At 38.0% G+C, this 23,566-nt stretch overlaps 1 protein-coding gene across 19 annotated transcripts in view; it reads right to left on the reverse strand.

The window, feature by feature from the left end:
* The window catches only part of CCDC91 (coiled-coil domain containing 91), a 406,785-nt gene that overhangs the window by 109,433 nt on the left and 273,786 nt on the right, over window positions 1-23,566 (reverse strand). For 12 of the 19 annotated variants that reach the window (XM_027129339.1, XM_027129348.1, XM_027129336.1 and 9 more), the window contains 2 exons: window positions 18,619-18,795; window positions 13,437-13,472 (listed from right to left, as the gene is read on the reverse strand). In XM_027129339.1, coding sequence (XP_026985140.1) covers window positions 13,437-13,472; window positions 18,619-18,795 — 213 coding nt within the window. Of the gene's footprint in view, window positions 1-9,646; window positions 9,731-13,436; window positions 13,473-18,618; window positions 18,796-23,566 lie in introns of those variants that run through there. The other 7 variants (XR_003437762.1, XM_027129350.1, XM_027129340.1 and 4 more) reach the window with 2 other exon arrangements.

Raw genomic sequence — 23,566 nt, forward strand, 5'->3', positions numbered from 1 at the left:
CAGTGGCTGTGGTTATAAACTATTATGAAGAGCTTCCAACGTCAGACATAGTTTAAGTGTCTGTATACACTGGAGTCCTTTTACAGGACTTTGCTAGAACAGCAAAATTAATGAATCTCTTCTTTTTGCCTACTTTGGGTGTCAATAACAAATGTACTTTCTTTAACAAAGATTTTTAAGGGACACGGAATTAACTTCATATGAACATTAAATAAGCCATGGTCATAAACTTTCTTCTTAATATATCAGGAAAAAAACTACAAGCCTATGATCAACACTGTGACTTGGTCTTAATTTATGACCAAGGCCAAATCAAATCAAATCATCTCTCAAATACGTTTGGAGAAATAGGTGCCACAATCCTTAGGTAGCCTGTTTTTGGTCGTAGGTTAACATTTCTCTCCTCAGTTAAAGTCACTATTAATACAGACAAAATCTAGAAGTAAATTGGGAAGCAGAAGCTGTTTTTTCCCTTGCATTTCTCAGGAGTAAATGAAGTTGCTTAAGTTTACACTGATTGTTTTTTGCTTTGCCATACACTCTCCTCTCCTCATTTCTAGTGTGACTTAGTGGCCAAAGATGTTAAGTGCTGCTACTTACAAGTTTTATTTTCAGAATTCTTTCAATTAAAGAAAGCTTTGAGTGCTGTGAAGTGACCTAAATCTTAGAATTAGTAAATACGTTCCAGGCTTTATAAAGCCAGACCCTTCAATCAGTACTCAAGCAGTTTGTAGTTCCCTGGACAGTAGCTCTTCAGGCTCAATGGATCCCAAACAGCTGCAAAAGAACCAGCGGACAGAATGAGTGACAACCTCTGAAACCAGAGAGGAGCTGGTCAGAAGGTGGCAGGAGCTGCTGTCATGCTGGTGCCCTGAGCTTCCCATAAAATGTAGATAAAGGACTGGCCACTCAACCCTGGGTAATAAACAGTGTGATGCAGAAAGCACCAGATAACTTTAATACCTTCCCAATTTCATCTGAAATGCAACAATCAGTAGTGTGAGAGCGTTTCCACTATTACACAGTTAATCTGAAGTGGAGGTATGTTTTTCTAGTTAGAAAAATGGCCACATTCCATAAAAGAATGTCATTGTCCAGAACAATTTTCTTTTTATTTATTTGATTTTAAATATCATCTATAAGCTTGTCAATCCCAAATTTCGGTCTCCAGCCCTGACAACTCACCTGAGGTCCAGACCCACGTTTATAACCGTCTACTTTACATTTCTTCCAGGGTTATGAACAGGCACCTCAAATTTAGTCTGCACAAATTAGATTTCATCTCCCTAAAACTGAACCCTTCCTCACTTCAGTAAATGAAGTCACCATTTGAAGTCACTATCTATTCAATCATTTATTCTTGGTAGTCATTTGTTTTTTAAAAAAATCAGCTTTATTAAAATATTATTTACATACAGTAAAATTCACTGGTATGAAATAATTTGATACATTCTGTCAAATCAAATGTAAGCACCACCACAATTATGATTAAAACATTTCCATCACCTTCAAACTGCCTCCCATCAAATCTCTTCCCTGTCAACTACTGATTTCTTTCCTCCAAATTAATTTTGCCTTCTACAGAATTTCATATACAGGCATACCTCGGAGATATTGCAGGTTCGGGTCCAGACCATGGCAATAAAGCGAATATTGCAATAAAACGAGTCACAAACTTTTCTGGTTTCCCAGAGCACATAAAAGTTAGGTTTACACTTTGCTACAGTCTATTAAGTGTGCAATAGCATTATATCTAAAAAAAAATACATGCCATAAAGTACTTTACTGCTAAAACATGTTAACCATTATCTGAGCTTCCAGAGAGTTGTAATCTTTTTGTTGATGGAAGGTCTTGCCTCAAGGTTGATGGCTGCTGACTGATCAGGGTGGTGGGTGGCGAAGGCTGGGAGGCCGTGGCAGTTTCTTAAAATAAGACAACAATGAAGTCTGCTGCACTGATTGACTCTTCCTTTCACAAATGATCTCTGTAACGCGGAATGCTGTTTGATAGCATTTTATCCACAGTAGAACTTCTTTCAAATTTGGAGTCAGTCCTCTCAAACCCTGCTGCTGCGTTAGCCAAATCCGCAGTTACTTCCTTCACTTTGGAGTCTTGAATCCTTCAAAGTCACCCAGGATGGCTGGAATCAACTTTTTCCAAACTCCTGCAGGTTGATATTTTGACCTCCTTCTGTGAATCTGAATGCTGTTAATGCCATCTAGAATGGTGAATTTTTTCCAGAAGTTTTCAATTTACTTTGTCCAGATCCATCAAAAGAATCAGTATCTATGGTAGCCTTACAAAATCTATTTCTTAAATTATAAGACTTGAAAGCTGAAATTACTCCTTGACCCATGGGCTGCAGAATGGATGTTGTGTTATCAGGCATGAAAACAGCATTAATCTCTTTGTACATCTCCATCAGAGCTCTTGGGTGACCAGGTGCATTGTCAAAGAGCAGTAATATTTTGAAAGGAATCTTTTTCCTGAGTAGTAGAAACAGTGAGCTGAAAATATTCAGTAAACCATGTTGTCAACAGATGTGCTGTAATCCAGGCTTTGTTGTTCCATTTATAAGGAGCATAGGCAGAGCAAATTTAGAATAATTCTGAAGGGCCCTGGGATTTTCAGGATGGTAAAGGAGCACCAGCTTCCACTTAAAGTCAACAGCCGCATTAGCCCCTAGCAAGAGAGTCACTTGTCCTTTGAAGCTTGAAGCCAGGCATTGACTTTTCCTCTCTAGCTATGAAAGTCCTAGATGGCATCTTCTTCCAATACAAGGCTGTTTCATCTACATTAAAAATCTGTTGTTTAGTGTAGCCACCTTCATGAATTATCTGAGCTAGATCTTCTGGATAACTTGCTGCAGCTTCTACGTCAGCACTTGCTGCTTCTCCTTGTACTTTTATGTTATGGAAAAGGCTTCTTTCCTTAAGCCTCATGAACCAACTTCTGCTAGCTTCCAAGTTTTCTTCTCAGCTTTCTCACCTCCTTTAGCCTTCACAGAACTGAAGAAAGTTAGGGCCTTGCTCTGGGTGAGGCTTTGGTTTAAGGGAATGTTGTGGCTGGCTTTATATTTTATCCAGAAAAACTTTCTCCGTATCAGCAAATGAGGCTGTTTTGCTTTCTTATTATTTGTGTGTTCACTGGAGTAGCATTATTCATTTCCCTGAAGAACTTTTCCTTTGCATTCATAATTTGGTTAACTCTTTGGTGTTAGAAGCCTAGCTTTCAGCCTGTCTCAGCTTTTGACATGCCTTCCCCACTAAGCTTAATCAGTTTTAGTTTTTGATTTAAAGTAAGAGACCTGTGACTCTTCCTTTCACTTAAACACTTAGAGGTCACTGTAGAATTATTAATTGGCCTGATTTCAGTATTGTTGTGTCTCAGGGAATAGGGAGGCCCAAGGAGAGGGAGAGGAATAGGGAAATGGCTGGTCGGTGGAGCAGTCAGAACACATACAAAATTTATAGATTAAGTTTGCCGATTTATATAGGTGTGGTAAGTGACGCCCCCAAACAATTACAATAGTAACAACAAAGACCACTGTTCACAGATCCCAACAAATATAATAATAATGAAAAAGTCTGAAACATTATAAGAATTACCAAAATGTGACCCAGAGACATGAAGTGAGCAAATGCTCTTGGAAAAATAGTGCCAATAGACTTGCTCAAGGCAGGGGTGCCACAAAATTTCAGTTTGTAAAAAATGCAGCATCTGCAAAGCACAGTGAAGTGAAGCACAATAAAATGAGGTATGTCTGTAAACAGAATCATGCAGCATGCAATTTTTTTTTGAGTCTGGCTTCTTTCCTAACTTCTGTATCTAAAAGTCCCCTACCACCTACCCTCAAACAAACACATAACCCTGATTTTTTCTTCAAAGTCCGTATCATTATAACAAATTACCTTATTTATCGTAGGGCATTTTCAACTTGAACATAAGCTCTATGAGTGCCAAGGGACCTGGTCTATCTTGTTCAATGCTATAGGCCACAACTTCCCAAAGTGCCAATACATGGCAGAAGGTCAATAAATATTACTGAATGAATAAAGAAATAAAAATAGCTCCCTCATGTTTTCCTACTGAAATTATCTATACTTTAATTATCAATAAGATGTATTTGTATTTATTCCAGGATGAGCACACTGGGAGAGAGAATAGGGTAGTGGCAAGTTGTAAGGCCTCTGGAGTACGGCTGCCTGATTTTGAATCTGGCCTGTTGCCTCTTCTAAGGAGTTACTATGGCCTTGAGCAAGTTACATAATCTTCCTGAGGTTTAATTTCTGCATCTGTAAAAATGGGGATGATAGTTTTTATCTCATAAGGTGGTTGTGAGGATTAAATGAGATCAAACATGTAAAATAATTTAAAAAGTATCTCATACTTAGAACTAATGATAGCCAATATTGTTATAATTACTGCCATCTCTACCACCACTAGCACTACCACCACCAACACCATTATCTTGCTATTTTGTGCAAAGCTGAAGAAAAAGTTCCATTAAAATAGTTTAGCTAACATCCTAAAATAAACAACACGTGGACAGAAGACAGATGAAGGGCATCAAAATCTTACAATGATACTCACATGAATCACACTGTCTATGGTGACATCTTACATGCTAGATATTGGTTGAGCAAAATTGAACATGCTGATGATAAACTCACTGGTGATGAGTTTATTATGAGAAAGGCAAGGCAATATGGACACCAATCTAAATTCTATTCTATTCCATTGGATAGTATAGTTCACTTTATTGCAAACCACTTATTTTGAAATATAGTGAAAACCAATGTTACTCCAACTGGAGTCCAGACCACTGAGAGTCTGGAGCATTCTCTCAAGATAGAATAAAAATTTCTACATTCTTTTGTGTTTGTGTTCAGTGAACCCCTAAAATGTCAGCATTAAAATGTCAATGCAATGTTTCCCAAACTTGGGGGTTGATGTGAATTTTCATCCTTGTCCCTCTAGAAAAAATTGTACATAGACCTAATCCAAGAATGTATGTATTGTGGTTTATTCTGTAACTGGCATACTCTTTTAGGACAGTTAACCTACCTACCTAACTTCTCACCTACCTATATATCTATTATAATATTAATTTTTTCTGATAACCCATATGGAGGTTATATCAGTAGAAACTTATCAACACTAAGAATGAGGATCATTTTCGACAAGTGTGAGGAAGAAGAAATTAGTGGTTTCCTAAAGATGGAGGATTCATAAAATTTTGTGCTCTAGGATCAGTTTTTTTTTTTCTTTTGAATACTATTAGCAAAAGCCTTTAGTAAAAGAATGAAATAAGAACAAGCTTGACTAAACTTTAATACTGATATGCCTAGATGCCTTGACCATATTTTAGGCATATCAGTCACAAGTAGGAAGGCTAGGGTATGTATCGGGGGAGGAGAAGAGTAGCAGACTTTATTAATGATGAAAGACTTCAGGTCTGATGGGCATGAAATTGTGGAGAGTTCATAATGGCAAATCTCTTATCCAAAAAGAATTTGGTACGTGAAAGGCATACCAAGTTCCAGCTCTCATGGGTCGAAGAATGAGAACAAAACCATGGTTTTTAAAGGGTTTCAAAGACCATGGCCACACATGGCAATTTCATTTAGACATGCTCAAGCATGTCATTAAATTAGCACTGTCTTTTCAAAGTTGAAGCCCAAACCATGTACACTTTTCACGAAGAAATATTGCCATTCAATTTTTAAACTAGTAAATAATTCAATGCACTATATTTCCATCTCATTTTTTATTTCTTTCTCTTTTGTGTTATGATAAATATGGGATTCCAAATTCTGCCTTATGATATGATAACAATGGGTCTCCTAATACTGGTGTACATATAATTAACACCAAGACCGCTGCTTTAGAAAACTAAAGAAGCTGATCCAAATAAAAGAAAATAGACCAAAATATTTTAAAAGCATCAAAGATCTTATTAGATACTAAAAACTAGTGTTTCAAGATCTGGGAGAAGGACTTCCCTGGTGGCACAGTGGTTAAGAATCTGCCTGCCAGGGCAGGGGATACGGGTACAAGCCCTGGTCCTGGAGGATCCCACATTCCACGGAGCAACTAAACCCGTGCACCACAACTACTGCACCTGTGCAACTACTGAGCCCGCATGCCACAACTACTGAAACCCGTGTGCCTAGAGCCTGTGCTCCACGCCAAGAGAAGCCACCTCAATGAGAAGCTCGTGCACTGCAACGAAGACCCAATGCAGACAAAAATAAACAAATAAATAAATTTATTTAAAAAAAAAAAAAGATCTGGGAGAAGACAGAGACATTAGCCCAGCCAAAGTTAATTTGTCTTGAGGGCATTTGCTGATTCTAAGATTGAGCCAAAATAAACAAACTGACACATTTGAGTAAAATAAATAAAAATTCCAGAAAACTAAAAAATATGAGCTAAAACTAAGAATGCAATGTACTATACGTATATACAGATATATGCAATATATGTATAGTTTACATTTTGTACATGTAGTACATTTTCATTGTACTTCCTAAATCCCTTTTTTTCCATTCACTTTTCTCTCTGTTACGCATATGGATAATTTCGTCTACTGTATCTGCTAATTCATTAATTCTCACTCTATTTTGCTTTTAAGAATCTACCCACTGCTATATCTTTACTATATATCTATATCAAACTGGTCTCTCAGGAGGAATAAAAAGGAGACAATGGGAAGGTAACTGATCCAATACATGTTGAGGAATTTTAATATTTGTCACTACTTCCTAAAGTCCTTGCCAAAGTTTGGTAAGAATATTTACTGTGAGAGTAAGTAATAAAGGAACAACCATATAACACATGCTGAGGATTTCTGTGTTGATGACTCTATGTTATAGAGGATACACAGGAAAATTACCGTGATACCTGATGATCTCACCAAGAGACTATAGTACTGTCAATTACTTAATTACATTTGGTTGATCAGACATTCACTAGTATGATACTTTGGCTCCTGAACACATTCTAGGAGCTATATATTATTCTAGGACCTCCAAAGTGCATATATATGATTGAGACACTAACGAAGCTCTCAGTTCAGTGGGACAGTCAGTCAAACAAGTAAGTACTTGAATCAGACATATGCTGTAAGAGAAATATAAACTACAAGATAGGAGGTTAGGGCCTTTCCCTCCAACAAAATGATGAGTACTCTATAACTGCAGGTAACAGTAAGAAAGGAAGTATACACCCATGTACATGAAACCTTGCTTTTACAGCAAAAGGGTGCACTTTGAAAAATTAACAGAGCAGCTTTTCAAAAGATTCTAGTGTTATTTTCTGAAGAGAACACATACCTAATATAAATGTATGTGATGAAGGCTTGTAACTTTTGAGAAAGGTTTCCTTTAGTTCTCTGAACTATTTATAATAGCAGATTAAAGTCCTTGTTTATTAAGTCCCACATTATTGTAGTTTCTATTGACTTATTTTTCCTGTTTCTAAGCACACCTTCCTGTTTCTCTGCATATCTCATAATTTTGTGTTGATAAAAACTGGATATTTGAAATAATGTAATGCAGGAACTCTAGAAATTAGATCTCATCCATTCCCCAGGAATAATTGTGCTGCTTGTCTGTTTAGGAACTTTCATTTAGTACTAATTCTGCAGTCTGTATTCCTTGTCTTACTGTAGCCACTGAAGTCTCTGCTGGGTTAGCTCAGGGGTCAGCTAATGATTAGACAGAGATTTCCTTAAATACCATGAACTGGTAAGTGTTCTAGTATTTGCCAAGGACCTCTATGTGTTGGAGCATACCTTCAACACTGACAGTTTACAACTCTGCAGTAGCCTTCAATTTCTGCTTGCACAGAATCAAAGTTAGCCAGAGGTGAGAGATTAGGACCTTCTCAGTTCTTTTCTGGGCATGTGCACAATCCTGTACATGTATGTGACCTTCAAGAATTCCAGGAACATTTTTAAAAGAAAGAGCTTTGCAAAGTTATCTATGGCAAGCACATTTCACAGACTTCTCTCTTAAGTTTTTTGGCCAGTCTCTTGTTTGCCCCAACTGTTATTTTTGTCCCAGGCAGCTGAGAGGTTAAACAATTGCCACTTATTGTTTTTGACAAACATCCTGGGTATAGGGCTTTTTCCACTGAGCAAACTCTGAGTCAGGTCAAATATCAATAAGCCCTGTGAATGGAGACCTTATAGGGAACTGTCAGGCCAAGCAGTAACAATTCTCTGGAGACACAGTTTTTCTGGGGCTCTAAACCTATTATGCCACCTTCAGTGGCTTTTACATGGCTGATTTTCACAGCTACCATGATTGTGAGGCTATACTAGCTTTTAAAATTACCATACTGCTGGGGAGTAGGGAATGGGAATAAGGCAAGTTAAAACTCTACAAAGTCTGCTGTTCTTACTGAGATTTAACTATTTTTCTTCAATAAATACTCCTTGGGTTGTTGACCTTTGGTTAACACCCAGAGATCTGAGAAAATTGATTTTGACGATTTTTGCTAGCATTCTCATTGCCCTTCTGAAGAGGCTAATTTGCAGAGGTCCTTAGTCTTGCCATTCCAGAAGTCCTGCTTCAACTCTCCCTTTCAAAGCGTATCAATATTTTCCCAGTTTCTTTTTTTTTTTTTTTTCCGGTATGCGGGCCTCTCACTGTTGTGGCCTCTTCCATTGCGGAGCACAGGCTCCGGACGCACAGGCTCAGCAGCCATGGCTCACGGGCCGAGCTGCTCTGCGGCATGTGGGATCTTCCCGGACCGGGGCACGAACCCATGTCCCCTGCATCGGCAGGCGGACTCTCAACCACTGCGCCACCAGGGAAGGCCTCCCAGTTTCTTTTTAATATATTAAACTTCTAGATTTAAATATTTAATCTATCTATAATTCATTTTAGTATACAAAGTCCAGGAGGAAATGGGCAGCCAGTTGCAATTACAGTTGTCTCCTGATTAACCCAAGCTTGAACTGCATGGGTCCAGTTAAACGTGTATTTCATTTTTTCCAATAAACACATACAGTACTACATGAGTCATGGCTGGCTGAATCCACAGATGCAGAACTGCAGTATGGAGGGCCGATTTTAGGACTTGAGATTTGGTATATTTTGGTATTAACGGTGGGCCCTGGCAGCAGTCCTCCACAGATACCAAGGGATGACTGTATTTTTAATCTTTTCTCGGTTAATTAGTAAAATACTTTTGAGAATCTAATAAAAGCTATAGAGTATCTCTGCAAAAAAAATCTGCACATATACACAAATTTTGCATAATTTCAGTAAATTCACAGACTGTCTAGGGCCCCCTTCCATGGAACCCAGATTAAAAACCCTGATGCGCTACAGTAACTTATCTAATTTGTAACTTCATTTTTACAAATTTGTAAATTACAGGAAACCTTGTGTCTCTTTCTGTATTCTATCCTATTCCATTGGTCTGTGTGTCTATATCCATAACAGTGCCACACAGTTTTAATTACACCAAGCATCTTTCTGCCTCAAAGCCTTTGCACTTGCTATTCACCATGTGTGAAACACTTTTACCCCAGCTAGTCTCGAAGTAAACTCCTCACTTCAAGGCAGGCCTCAGCTCAAATGCGACCTCCTTAGAGTCCTTACCTGACTACCCTATTTTTATATTGGTTCCCTTACTCTCTAGCTCTTACACAGCTTCATTTTTCTTCATGACATTGATCATTACTTCACATTTTATTATACCTTTAATAGTTTCCTGTCAGTTTTCTCCACAAGAAGGTAGGGAATTTTTTTTTTTTTTAACTACTGTATCCCCAGAAATAAGTACAGTCCCTGGAATATTATAGGCAGTCTTTTCAATTATTAATGTAAAACACTAAGTTTGAACATGGCAACTTATTTGCTTACCCTGCTGGTCTAAGTAAATAAAAGACATAAAAGATATATTAGCTCCATCTGGCTCCCAAGAAAAGTCATTTGTCAATTTTCTAGAATAGGACTATGAAGGTTTAAGGGGCTAAGAGTTGTTTCGTTGTAGTTCTTACTGTAACCATGTGAGAATAAAAGCAGTGAGCTGTTTAAGGAAGGCTTGAAATACATTTGATAGGACAACCTCACTTTTGAAAATCTGAGTTACCTGGCAACATTGCTCTTTCTGCTATAGATCTTCTCTCTTCAACTATCAGCTACAAGGCAGTTAAATACACACACACACGTTTTTTTTTTCTCCCTCTCTCTCTCTAGCAAAATATGCAACCATTTGTAAGAAAATAAACATATGTATTATTCATGACATGAATGGATTATCTTCACAGTACTCTGAGCCTATAGAGAATGAATTTTAAAGTCTATCATTTACTATAGTGTTTCTTATGGACAAGAAGGCGCCTAACAAACTCACAGAGAAGGGTACTCTTAAAGATATATGTTTTTTTCTTTGGGTGATAAACATGGGCGGATTTATTCATGCTCTCTTTCCCAATTTCATGGTGACTAATAGCCCACATCTATGTGAGGTTAAAGGAGTGGTCTGTGGTCACAAAGAAGCTTTAAGTAAACTCTTGCAAATCAGGACTTAAGCAATGATCTTGACATTACTGGCATGGAATTCCAACCAACTGAACTGACAGACGATTAAACATATATGTAAGATATATTTGTTGACACTAACATAGGCTACAGAAAGAATTGGAAAATAATCACTACTCTAGTGGAAAAAAGCAAAGAAAAAAAAGATAAACTCTATTACCACATTACTGTTATGCTGTTATAGACGTTACTTACAGATGTTTCATTTTCATAATAAACGGATAACTGTGTGTTCTTTAGATAAACCTAAGTGACATTTAAAAAATATATATAACACTGATCCTGGATATTAGAAGCACTGTTTCCTAGGGCTTCATTAAGACTAGTTAATGAGTGGAAAGAAAATCTTCTGGGTTTTTTGTTCTTAAAAGTTAAAAAAAAATAAACTTAGTCATTTCAGTCACATTTACCATGTATGGTTGAATGAACAATGGAAATACATGTGATGCTCCGATCATGTAAAACAAAGACTCCTATGAATGTTACTTTTTGCTTTTTACACTTGTTGGAGGAAAAATTTATTTAGGTATCTCATACCTATATAAAGAAAAGACTAAACACAAATTAGTACTATGCAAATTCAATTATGGAAAATTAAACTAATACAATTTTTAATTGTTCAGTATAGTAATCAAAAGTTACTTGGTATGTAGGCCATATTTCTTGATATGTATATATCTTATGAGACTACAGGGGTTATTTGTGAGTTTCTATTATTACTAGCAACTACAGGTATATAGAAATATAAATTAGACATAAATGAATCAAACTCTTTTCCACACATATATATTATTTACTTTGTATGTGCATGTGTGTGTTTGCGAAAAAGAAAAACAAGCATATTAAACAGGAGACAATGTAGTTCCAATGACTAAACATAAATTTGGATTCGACTTCTTTGAATATAGAGTAAAAAGGTAAAATTATCAGCATTAAAAAGTGAAGGAGGAGCTTCAAATGGCAGAAGAGTAAGACATGGGAGATCAGCTTCCTCCCCACAAATACATCAGAAATACATGTACATGTGCAACAACTACAGAACACCTACTGAACGCTGGCAGAAGACCTCAGACCTCCCAAAAGGCAAGAAACTCCCCACATACCTGGGTAGGGCAAAAGAAAAAAGAAAAAACAGAGACAAAAGAATAGGGACGGGACCTGCACCAGTGGGAGGGAGCCGTTAAGGAGGAAAGGTTTCCACACACTAGGAAGCCCCTTCGTGGGCAGAGACTGCGGGTGGCGGAGGTGGGAAGCTTCGGAGCCACGGAGGAGAGCGCAGCAACAGGGGTGCAGAGGGCAAAGTGGAGAGATTCCCGCACAGAGGATCGGTGCCGACCGGCACTCACCAGCCCGAGAGGCTTGTCTGCTCACCCGCCAGGCAGGCGGGGGCTGGGAACTGAGGCTCGAGCTTCGGTCAGATCCCAGGGATAGGACTGGCGGCGTGAACACAGCCTGAAGGGGTTAGTGCGCCACAGCTAGCCGGGACGGAGTCCGGGAAAAAGTCTGGAGCTGCCGAAGAGACAAGAGACTTTTTCTTCCCTCTTTGTTTCCTGGTGAGCAAGGAGAGGGCATTCAGCGCCACTTAAAGGAGCTCCAGAGACGGGCGCAAGCCATGGCTATCAGCACGGACCTCAGAGACGGGCATGAGAGGCTGCCACCACCGAGAAGCCTGTGTGCGAGCACAGGTCACTGTCCACACCTCCCCTCCCGGGAGCCTGTGCAGCCCGCCACTGCCAGGGCCCCGTGATCTAGGGACACCTTCCCCAGGAGAACACACAGAACCTCAGGCTGGTGCAATGTCATGTTTGGCCTCTGCCGCCGCAGGCTCGCGCCGCACTCCGTGCCCCTCCCTCCCAACGGTCTGAGTGAGCCAGAGCCCCCGTATCAGCTGCTCCTTTAAGCCCGTCCTGTCTGAGGGAGGAACAGACGCTCTCAGGCAACCTACATGCAGAGGCGGGTCCAAATCCAAAGCTGAACCCCAGGAGCTGTACGAACAAAGAAGAGAAAGGGAAATCTCTGCCAGCAGTATGCTTCTGTGTGTGATTTTGTCTGTATAGCTTTGCTTTTACCATTTGTCCTAGGGTTCTTTCTGTCCGTATTTTTTTTCCTTTTCTTTAGTATGGTTTTTAGCACTTGTTATCATTGGTGGATTTGTTTTTTGGTTTGGTTGCTCTCTTCTTTCTTTCTTTCGTTTTTTAAATTTATTATTTATTACTTTATAAATTTTTTTTTAATACTGATTTTTAACTTGAATAACTTTATTTTATTTTGTTATATCTTCTTCTTTCTTTCTTTCTTTCTGTTTTCCCTTCCTTTTATTCTGAGCTGTGTGGATGAAAGGCTCTTGGTGCTCCACCCAGGCATCAGGCCTGTGCCTCTGAGGTGGGAGAGCCAAGTTCAGGACATTGGTCCACCAGAGAACTCCCAGCTCCACGTAATATCAAATGGTGAAAATCTCCCAGAGATCTCCATCTCAACGCCAAGACCCAGCTCCACTCAACGACCAGCAAGCTACAGTGCTGGACACCTTACACCAAACAATTAGCAAGACAGGAACACAACCCCATCCATTAGCAGTAAAGCAGCCAAATATCATAATAAGGTCACAGACAACCCAAAACACACCACCAGACATGGACCTGCCCATTAGAAAGACAATATCTAGCTTCATCCACAAGAACACAGGCACTAGCCCCTCCACCAGGAAGCCTACACAACACACTGAACCAACCTTAACCACTGAGGACAGACACCAAAAAAATGAGAACTACAAACCTGCAGCCTGTGAGGAGGGGACCCCAAACACAGTAAGTTAAGCAAAATGAGAGGACAGAGAAACACACAGCAGATGAAGAAGCATGATAAAAACCCACCAGATCTAACAAATGGAGAGGAAATGGGCAGTCTATCTGAAAAAGAATTCAGAATAATGATAGTAAAGATGATCCAAAATCTTGGAAATAGAATGGAGAAAATACAAGAAACATTTAACAAGGACCTAGAAGAACTGAAGAGGAAACAAGCAATGATGAACAACACAATAAATGAAATTAAAAATACTCTAGAGGGGATCAATAGCAGAATAACTGAGGCAGAAGAACGGATAAGTGACCTGGAAGATAAAAGAGTGGAAATAACTACTGCAGAGCAGAATACAGAAAAAAGAATGAAAAGAACTTAGGTCAGTCTCAGAGACCTCTGGGACAACATTAAACACACCACATTCGAATTATAGGGGTCCCAGAAGAAGAAGAGAAAAAGAAAGGGGCTGAGAAAATATTTGAAGACATTATAGTTGAAAACTACCCTAATATGGGAAAGGAAATAGTTAATCAAGTCCAGGAAGCACAGAGAGTCCCATACAGGGAAAATCCAAGGGGAAACACACCAACACATATATTAATCAAACTATCAAAAATTAAATACAAAGAAAAAATATTAAAAGCAGCAAGGGAAAATGAACAAATAACACACAAAGGAATCCCCATAAGGTTAACAGCTGATCTTTCAGGAGAAACTCTGCAAGCCAGAAGGGAGTGGCAGGACATACTTAAAGTGATGAAGGAGAAAAACCTACAACCAAGATTACTCTACCCAGCAAGGATCTCATTCAGATTTGACGGAAAAATTAAAAGCTTTACAGACAAGCAAAAGCTAAGAGAATTCAGCACCACCAAACCAGCATTACAACAAATGCTAAAGGAACTTCTATATGCAGGAAACACAAGAGAAAGAAAAGACCTACAATAACAAACCCAAAACAATTAAGAAAATGGGAATAGGAACATACATATCAATAATTACCTTAAATGTAAATGAATTAAATGCTCCAACCAAAAGACATAGACTGGCTGAATGGATACAAAAACAAGACCCGTATAGATGCTGTCCACAAGAGACCCACTTCAGACCTAGGGGCACGTACAGACTGAAAGTGAGGGGATGGAAAAAGATATTCCATACAAATGCAAATCAAAAGAAAACTGGAGTAGCAATTCTCATATCAGACAAAATAGACATTAAAACAAAGACTATTACAAGAGACAAAGAAGGACACTATGTAATGATCAAGGGATCAATCCAAGAAGATATAACAATTGTACATATTTATGCACCCAACATAGGAGTACCTCAATACATAAGGCAAAAACTAACAGCCATAAAAAGGGAGATCGACAGTAACACAATCATATAGGGGACTTTAACACCCCATTTCCACCACTGAACAGATCATCCAAAATGAAAATAAATAAGGAAACACAAGCTTTAAATGATACATTAAACAAGATGGATTTAATTGATATTTATAGGACATTCCATCCAAAAAGAACAGAATACACTTTCTTCTCAAGTGTTCATGTAACATTCTCCAGCATAGATCATATCTTGGGTCACAAATCAAGCCTTAGTAAATTTAAGAAAACTGAAATCGTATCAATGAAATCGTATCAAGTATCTTTTCTGACCACAAAGCTATGAGACTAGATATCAATTACAAGAAAAAAATCTGTAAAAAATACAAATACATGGAGGCTAAACAATATACTACTTAATAACCAGGAGATCACTGAAGAAATCAAAGAAGAAATTAAAAAATACCTAGAAACAAAAAACAATGAAAACACGATGACCCAAAACCTATGGGATGCAGCAAAAGCAGTTCTAAAGGGAAGTTTATAGCAATACAATCCTACCTAAAGAAACAAGAAACATCTCAAATAAACAACCTATCCTTACACCTAAAGCAATTAGAGAAAGAAGAACAAAAACCCCCCTAATTTAGCAGAAGGAAAGAAATCATAAAGATCAGATGAGAAATAAATGCAAAAGAAATGAAGGAAACAACAGCAAAGATCAATAAAATTAAAAGCAGGTTTTTTGAGCAGATAAACAAAATTGGGAAACCATTAGCCAGATTCATTAAGAAAAAAAGGGAGAAGACTCAAATCAATAGAATTAGAAATGAAAAAGGAGAAGTAACAACTGACACTGCAGAAATACAAAGGATCATGAGAGATTACTACAAGCAACTCTATGCCAATGAAAAGGACAACCTGGAAGAAATGGAAAATTCTTTGAAATGCACAACCTTCCGAGACTGAACCAGGAAGAAATAGAAAATATGAACAGACCAATCACAAGCACTGAAATTGAATCTGTGATTAAAAATCTTCCAACAAACAAAAGCCCAGGACCAGATGGCTTCACAGGCAAATTCTATCAAACATTTAGAGAAGAGCTAACACCTATCCTTCTCAAACTCTTCCAAAATATAGCAGAGGGAGGAACACTCCCAAACTCATTCTACGAGGCCACCATCACCCTGATACCAAAACCAAACAAAGATGTCACAAAGAAAGAAAACTACAGGCCAATATCACTGATGAACATAGATGCAAAAATCCTCAACAAAATACTAGCAAACAGAATCCAACAGCACATTAAAAGGATCATACACCATGATCGAGTGGGGTTTATCCCAGGAATCCAAGGATTCTTCAATATATGCAAATCAATCAACCTGATACACCATATTAACAAATTGAGGGAGACAAACCATATGATCATCAATCGATGCAGAGAAAGCTTTCGACAAAAGTCAACACCCATTTATGACAAAAACCCTGCATAAAGCAGGCATAGAGGGAACTTTCCTCAACAAAATAAAGGCCATATATGACAAACCCACAGCCAACATCATCCTCAATGGTGAAAAACTGATACCATTTCCACTAAGATCAGGAAGAAGACTAGGTTGCCCACTCTCACCACTCTTATTCAACATAGTTTGGGAAGTTTTAGCCACAGCAATCAGAGAAGAAAAGGAAATAAAAGGAATCCAAATCGGAAAAGAAGAAGTAAAGCTGTCACTGTTTGCAGATGACATGATACTATACGTAGAGAATCCTAAAGATGCTACCAGAAAACTACTAGAGCTCATCAATGAATTTGGTAAAGTAGCAGGACACAAAATTAATGCATAGAAATCTCTTGCATTTCTATACACTAATGATGAAAAATCTGAAAATGAAATGAAGAAAACACTCCCATTTACCTTTGCAACAAAAAGAATAAAATATCTAGGAATAAACCTACCCAGGGAGACAAAAGACCTGTATGCAGAAAATTATAAGACACTGATGAAAGAAATTAAAGATGATACAAATAGATGGAGAGATATAGCATGTTCTTGGATTGGAAGAATCAACATTGTGAAAATGAGTCTACTATCCAAAACAATCTACAGATTGAATGCAATCCCTATCAAACTACCACTGGCATTTTTCACTGGAACAAAAAATTTCACAATTTGTATGGAAACACAAAACACCCCGAGTAGCCAAAGCAATCTTGAGAAAGAAAAATGGAGCTGGAGGAATCAGTTTCCCTGACTTCAGACTATAGTACAAAGCTACAGTACTCAAGACAGTATGGTACTGGCACAAAAACAGATATATAGATCAATGGAACAGGATAGAAAGCCCAGAGATAAACCCATGCACTATGGTCACCTTATCTTTGATAAAGGAGGCAGGAATATACAGTAGAGAATAAACAGCCTCTTCAATAAGTGGTGGTGGGAAAACTGGACACCTATATGTAAAACAATGATATTTGGACCTCCCTAACATCATACATTAAAAAAAAACCTCCAAATGGATTAAAGACCTAAATGTAAGGCCAGACACTATCAAACTTTTAGAGGAAAACATAGGCAGAACACTCTATGACATAAATCACAGTATGATCCTTTTTGACCCACTTCTAAGAGAAATGGAAATAAAAACAAAAATAAACAAATGGGACCTAATGAAACTTAAAAGCTTTGGCACAGTAAAGGAAACCATAAACAAGAGAAAAGACAACGCTCAGAGCAGAAGAAAATATTTGCAAATGAAGCAACTGACAAAGCATTAATCTCCAAAATTTATAAGCAGCTCATGCAGCTCAATAACAAAAAAACAAACAACCCAATCCAAAAATGGCCAGAAGACCTAAATAGACATTTCTCCAAAGAAGATATACAGATTGACAACAAACACATGGAAGAATGCTCAGCATCACTAATCATTAGAGAAATGGAAATCAAAACTACAATGAGATATCATCTCACACCGGTCAGAATGGCCATCATCAAAAAATCTACAAACAACAAATGCTGGAGAGGATGTGTAAAAAAGGGAACCCTCTTGCACTGTTGGTGGGAATGTAAATTGATATAGCCACTATGGAGAACGATATGGAGGCTTCTTAAAAAACTAAAAATAGAACTACCATATGACCCAGCAATCCCACTACTGGGCATATACCCTGAGAAAACCATAATTCAAAAAGAGTCATGTACCAAAGTGTTAATTGCAGCTCTATTTACAATCGCCAGGACATGGTCAGCCATATAAAGAAACGAAATTGAATTATTTGTAGTGAGGTGGATGGACCTAGAGTCTGTCATACAGAATGAAGTAAGTCAGGAAGAGAAAAACAAATACTGTATGCTAATACATATATATGGAATCAAAAAAAATGGGGCCAGACAGCAATAAAGACGCAGACCTACTAGAGAATGGAGTTGAGGACATGGGTAGGGGTAAGGGTAAGCTGGGACAAAGTGAGAGAGTGGCATGGACATATATACACTACCAAATGTGAAATACATAGCTAGTGGGAAGCAGCCGCATAGCACAGGGAGATCAGCTCAGTGCTTTGTGACCACCTAGAGGGGTGGGATAGGGAGGGTGGGAAGGAGGGAGACGCAAGAGGGAAGACATATGGGGGCATATGTATATGTATAGCTGATTCACTTTGTTATAAAGCGGAAACTAACACAGCATTGTAAAGCAATTATACTCCAATAAAGATGTTAAAAAAAGAGAAACTAAAAAAAAAAATGTGAAAAGTAGAGATATATTAAAAATTATTCAGTTAAAGTATTATACTCAAAAGTAAAATAATTATGCCCAGTAAGATTAAGTATGATAAAATAATAGTAAAGCTACTTTATTTTGCAAAAAATAAGAAAAATGAAAATATTTATAAAGAACTAGTTTTACTAACCTCACTAATTTTTCTTTGCTTTTGTATAGCTGTTTGAATTGCTTGAGATACTTTCTCTTGATCTTTTGCATGCTCAGTCTTCCATAACTCCCTTTCTTCTGCATGGGCTTTTTCCAAATTTTTTCTTTCTTCTTCTACAGCTTTTAAAACTGCATCCTTCATCACTTCTTTCTCAAGCTTCAAAACAAATAATGACGAAAACAAAAATATTTGAATGAGTGACCACAATAGTTCCTTGAATAAGACAGACTTGAGTTAACCTAAAAAACTCAAAATTTTGATCCTATAGGGTTTATTTCTGACATTGTTTTTTTTTTTACTCATATGTAATAACTGCTGTAAAATAAAATTAATTATTTGTTTTTACACAAATAACCAACTTATTTCCATGGCATTTCTAAACTTCAAAGAAACCAAGTCTTGGCCTAAAGTAGCAGTGTTCAAACTATTTTGTCTTAGATCTCTTTATACTCTTAAAAATTATAGAGGACTTCTAAGAGCTTTTGTTTACATGGGTTATACATATTAAGATTTACCGTATTAGATATGCAAACCAAGAGAAAATACTTATTTATTAATTCATTTATAATTAATAACAGTAAGTGCATTATACATTTATACTGTATTTTATGAAAAATAACTACATTTTTCCAAAATTAAAAAGTGAGAAGAATGTTTATAAACCTCTTTACTATCTGACTTAATAGAACAGAGCCTAGATTCTTATACCTGCCTTCTGTTTTAAATCTGTAATGATATTTTTAGTTGAAGTATATAAGAAAAACCCAGCCTCACAAATATATGTAGAAGAAAAGCGAGAATTATTTAGTAGCCAGTTGAGATTACTGCAGATATTCTTTCTGATTCCACACCAAAACTTAACAAGGGGTAGTTCTTAAAGGCAAGTTGCAATAAGAAAAATAAAATCATGTCAATGAACTTTTTGTACTCTGTTACATTACAATCTTTTCTTGCATTTTGAATGAATCCTTTACATATTTTTTAAACATTTTTTATTTGGCAAACATTGATTCAATGACTTATGCATCTCCTCCAGATGTTGACACATTTCACTATATTATAACCAAAAAAGCCACATTTTTGTTAATAACACCATCAATCTCATCAGAAGAGTCTTTATTAAAAAGTAGAAATAAATTTTCTAAAATTCTAATTTTTTTTAAAGCTCGAATTTTATCATTGGCAACAAGAACTGTCAGTTTTTCTCCTTAAGGTGATGGGCTCACTCTGCTTATTCTGGACAAAATGTCTGCCAAATACTAAAGTCTGTATAACCTACTAATTCAGTAAAATGGCGTTCCATGGAAAAAGAGCCTATTTCAGTTGCAACTCAAACAGCTGCACAAGAATTTTCCTCAAGAAACCATCGTACATAGTAAAGTCCATCGACCTCCCACTCCTGAGAGACTTACCACTTTTTTTCTTGCTTCCAGTTCACAACTAAATTTGACAAAAGTCATTAAAGCTGACAGTCACCATTTTTTGAACTCCTATTTTATTGCACAATTCTCCTCCTAAATTACTCTCTTACTATGTTCACCAATGCCTTCCATGTTGTTTAAACCAAACGATATTTTTTGTTTTAATCCTTACTTTCATGACCTCAAAGCAACATTCTATATAGTTGATTATTTCTGATTTTGTGAAGCCCTCTCTTTTCTTGGTTTTCATGAGAGCCTGCTGCTTATATTTCTCCTATGCATTTTGCTGAGTCTTTTCAATTCTTTGTAACTTCGTCCTTTCTCTGGATTTTAAATTTTGGAGTTCCTTCAGGGCTAAGAACTTGGACCACTTGTTACTCTACTTGTTACTCCTTTGAGGTAATTATACATGACAATAATTTCCATGGCTACTATTATCATCTCTCTGCTGGAAAACAAAAAAACAAAAAAAACCATTATACTAACCCATATTAATATCTTCAGGAGATTCCTATCTACTGAGCTGTAAATGTCATGTAGATTTAGCTGCCTACTTGACTTTATCATCTAGATATATCACAGGCAGCTCAAACTCTGTATCAAGGCAATAGTATTACTTTCTATGTTGCTGCTGAATGAATATTCTGGCAGTTCACAAACTGGCCACCTCATCCACACCAAACATGTTGATTCTATCTCCTAACTACTTCTAGAATTTGCCTATTTCATTCCTTTCCAAGCTACTACTACTATTCTATTTCTGTCTTATGCAAACTTCAGATGCACTCTGTTAATTCTTTCCCTGCCTTTGGCCTTTCTTGCTCCAATTTCCCAAAAATTAATGTCAGTTACCATTATGACCCACCTATACTCAGAAATTTCAATGTGTCTCTACTTACCTATGGAATAAAATTCAATCTCACTATTCAGAATGTTAGCCATCCTTCAAGTCTCAGTTCAAAAGAAATTTATTGTCAAAAACTCCTATGGGGGGCTTCCCTGGTGGTCCAGTGGCTAGGGCTCTGTGCTCCCAATGCAGGGGGCCCAGGTTTGATTCCTGGTAGAGGAACTAGATCCCACATGCCGCAACTAACTAAGACCCAGCACAACCAAATAAATAAATAAATAAACAAAATGAAACAAAAAAAAACCCTCCTATGAATGCCATGGAAATACTATCTATATACTCATAATAATTTAATGCATTCCTTCTTACCTTATTAGTACATAAACAATGTTTATTTACCTGATTGTAAATTCTTTAAGAAAGACAAAATCATAGTCATTCTTGAACATCCACCTCAGCACAGTGATCTGTACCTATGAGACTTTCAACGTTTGTTTACTAAATTTAAATCTAAATCCCAAACTCAACACTCAGTGCCATATTTGCGTTAAAAAATTAATAAACGGAAAGCTCAATTAAATAGTGTCAGGGGACCATAAGGCAGAGCTCTCACCTTATAAGTGCTTCGACAATGGCAGAGTCCAACAGGAAGAAGACAGACTCCTCTACTTCCCTGGCAAGAACTCAGCCAATGAAATGCCCCGGACTCTGTTTACCACAGCCCTCCCAACTTCCTTTTCCCCTTGATAAAGCATTCTCCCTTGTTGTATGGGGACTTGCACGTGGCTCACCATGGTTGCAGACCCCAAACTGCAATTCTCTGCTGTTCCTGAATAAACTCATTATTGCTGGAGAAATATCTGGCAGTCTATTTATTTTAGATCAACACTTTGGTGGCCCACATGGGGACCAGAGAAGACCTCCGAAGGCTCTGGGGCTATTGAACAGATGTGGTACCCACAACTGAGCCCACTGTTACTCACTGTTTTCTTGCTGACCTTGGAGTTTGAAGGTACATCTTTCTCCTAGACCCAAGCTCATGCCCTCTTTGTGTTTGAAGCTCTCCAGGTTTTATTCAGAATCTATTTTAAGGTTTCGTCTTTCTGGCTAAGGCCTTGTTCTGCATGCATTTGGAACTTTGGTCTGATTTTGAGATAAGACTGTTTCAACCGAAGCTGGCTGGAAATGCCTTCAGCCCATTCCTTTGGGAATAGGGACTTCTTCACTGAAAAGTGTATTGGTTTTTCAGCCTTCGGCCTCTTCCTTTGGAAGGGGCTATTCTCTGGAAATTGCCTGTAAAAGCCTTTGGCCTGGCTCCTTTAGCACCAAGCTGTCTCCTTAGAAATGGCTGGTATTAGTTTGCAAGCTTTTTGAGCTGTAAGTTATTTAAGCTGTTTGAAAATTGTTCTTTTATTCTAGAGAAAAACCTCTGAGAAATGGGATCCCAGTTAACTATTTTGAGGGTGCTACCCCTACAGGGACTCCAGCCAAACTGGTATTTAAAAACCATAGTTCCTACCCCTTCATGCTCACTTCTGACTAAAAGGACCGACCTGACCAAAGGCAAGTTAAAATATCAGTGGCCGGGCTTCCCTGGTGGCGCAGTGGTTGAGAGTCCGCCTGCCGATGCAGGGGACGCGGGTTCATGCCTGGTCCGGGAAGATCCCACATGCCGCGGAGTGGCTGGGCCCGTAAGCCATGGCCGCTGAGCCTGCGCTCTGCAACGGGAGAGGCCACAGCAGTGAGAGGCCCGCGTACCAAAAAAAAAAATCAGTGGCCGTTATGGGAAACTTTTGGAATCCCCAAACTTAATTTCCTTAAAACTGAATTAGATCACAATAGCTCAAAAATTTCCAGAACTGAGTGGTATGCCTATTTCGATTGGTATCTTAAGGCTTCCCAATATTATCAGAAGCTTAAAACTCTCTCTCTGCAAAATAAGATTTCAAGATTAACTGAGGCAAACCAGCAATTAAAGAAAGATGAAATGGCTCCCAAAGCCTCAGGTTCTTCTTCCTTGGCTTCCTCTGGTACCATCTCGTCTCTCATCCTTGCATCCTCGTGGCCAGACTGTGCCTCTGGCGCCATCTTCCTCCCACCCTTCTATGCCGCTGATGCCTCCTCTATACCCCATACTAATTATCCTGTCAAACTTCTCCTTTTCTCTAAAACTCTTCCCACCCCCTTTCCCTCTGAACTTTTCAGAATTTTTCCCTATAAAATTAAGCCTTCTGAGGATCCAGAAGTTCAACTCTTAATTTCCTATATTCTCTGGATTAAAGCTGAACTGCAAGCCATAGTCAAGTATTTTCCCAAAATAAACCAAAGATCCTCACAGATTTGCTGAGGAATTTAATATAGTCATTCAAACTTATCAACCTTGTTTCTCTGACTCATATCAGCTGGTTCATGTACTTGTTGGTTAAGGCCAGGCCCAGCATAGGATGAAAACTGCTAATTGGGAAAATCCTGAAAGGTCTAACTTATATGGTCAGGTTCAGGCAATCGCTAGGTGGCTTCATCGAGCAATTCCTAGGGCTTTACCAAAGCCGGTTGACTGGAACAGAATCCAGCCTTGCACACAAACATTGGATGAACCTGTTCATGACTACTACATGACTTCAGACTGCTTCTAAAGAAAATTCTGGTCTTCCCTCAT

This window comes from Aethalodelphis obliquidens, unplaced genomic scaffold, assembly GCF_003676395.1.
Source record: "Aethalodelphis obliquidens isolate GAN/ISIS:26980383/991018 unplaced genomic scaffold, ASM367639v1 scaffold36, whole genome shotgun sequence".
Lineage (NCBI taxonomy): Eukaryota > Metazoa > Chordata > Mammalia > Artiodactyla > Delphinidae > Aethalodelphis > Aethalodelphis obliquidens.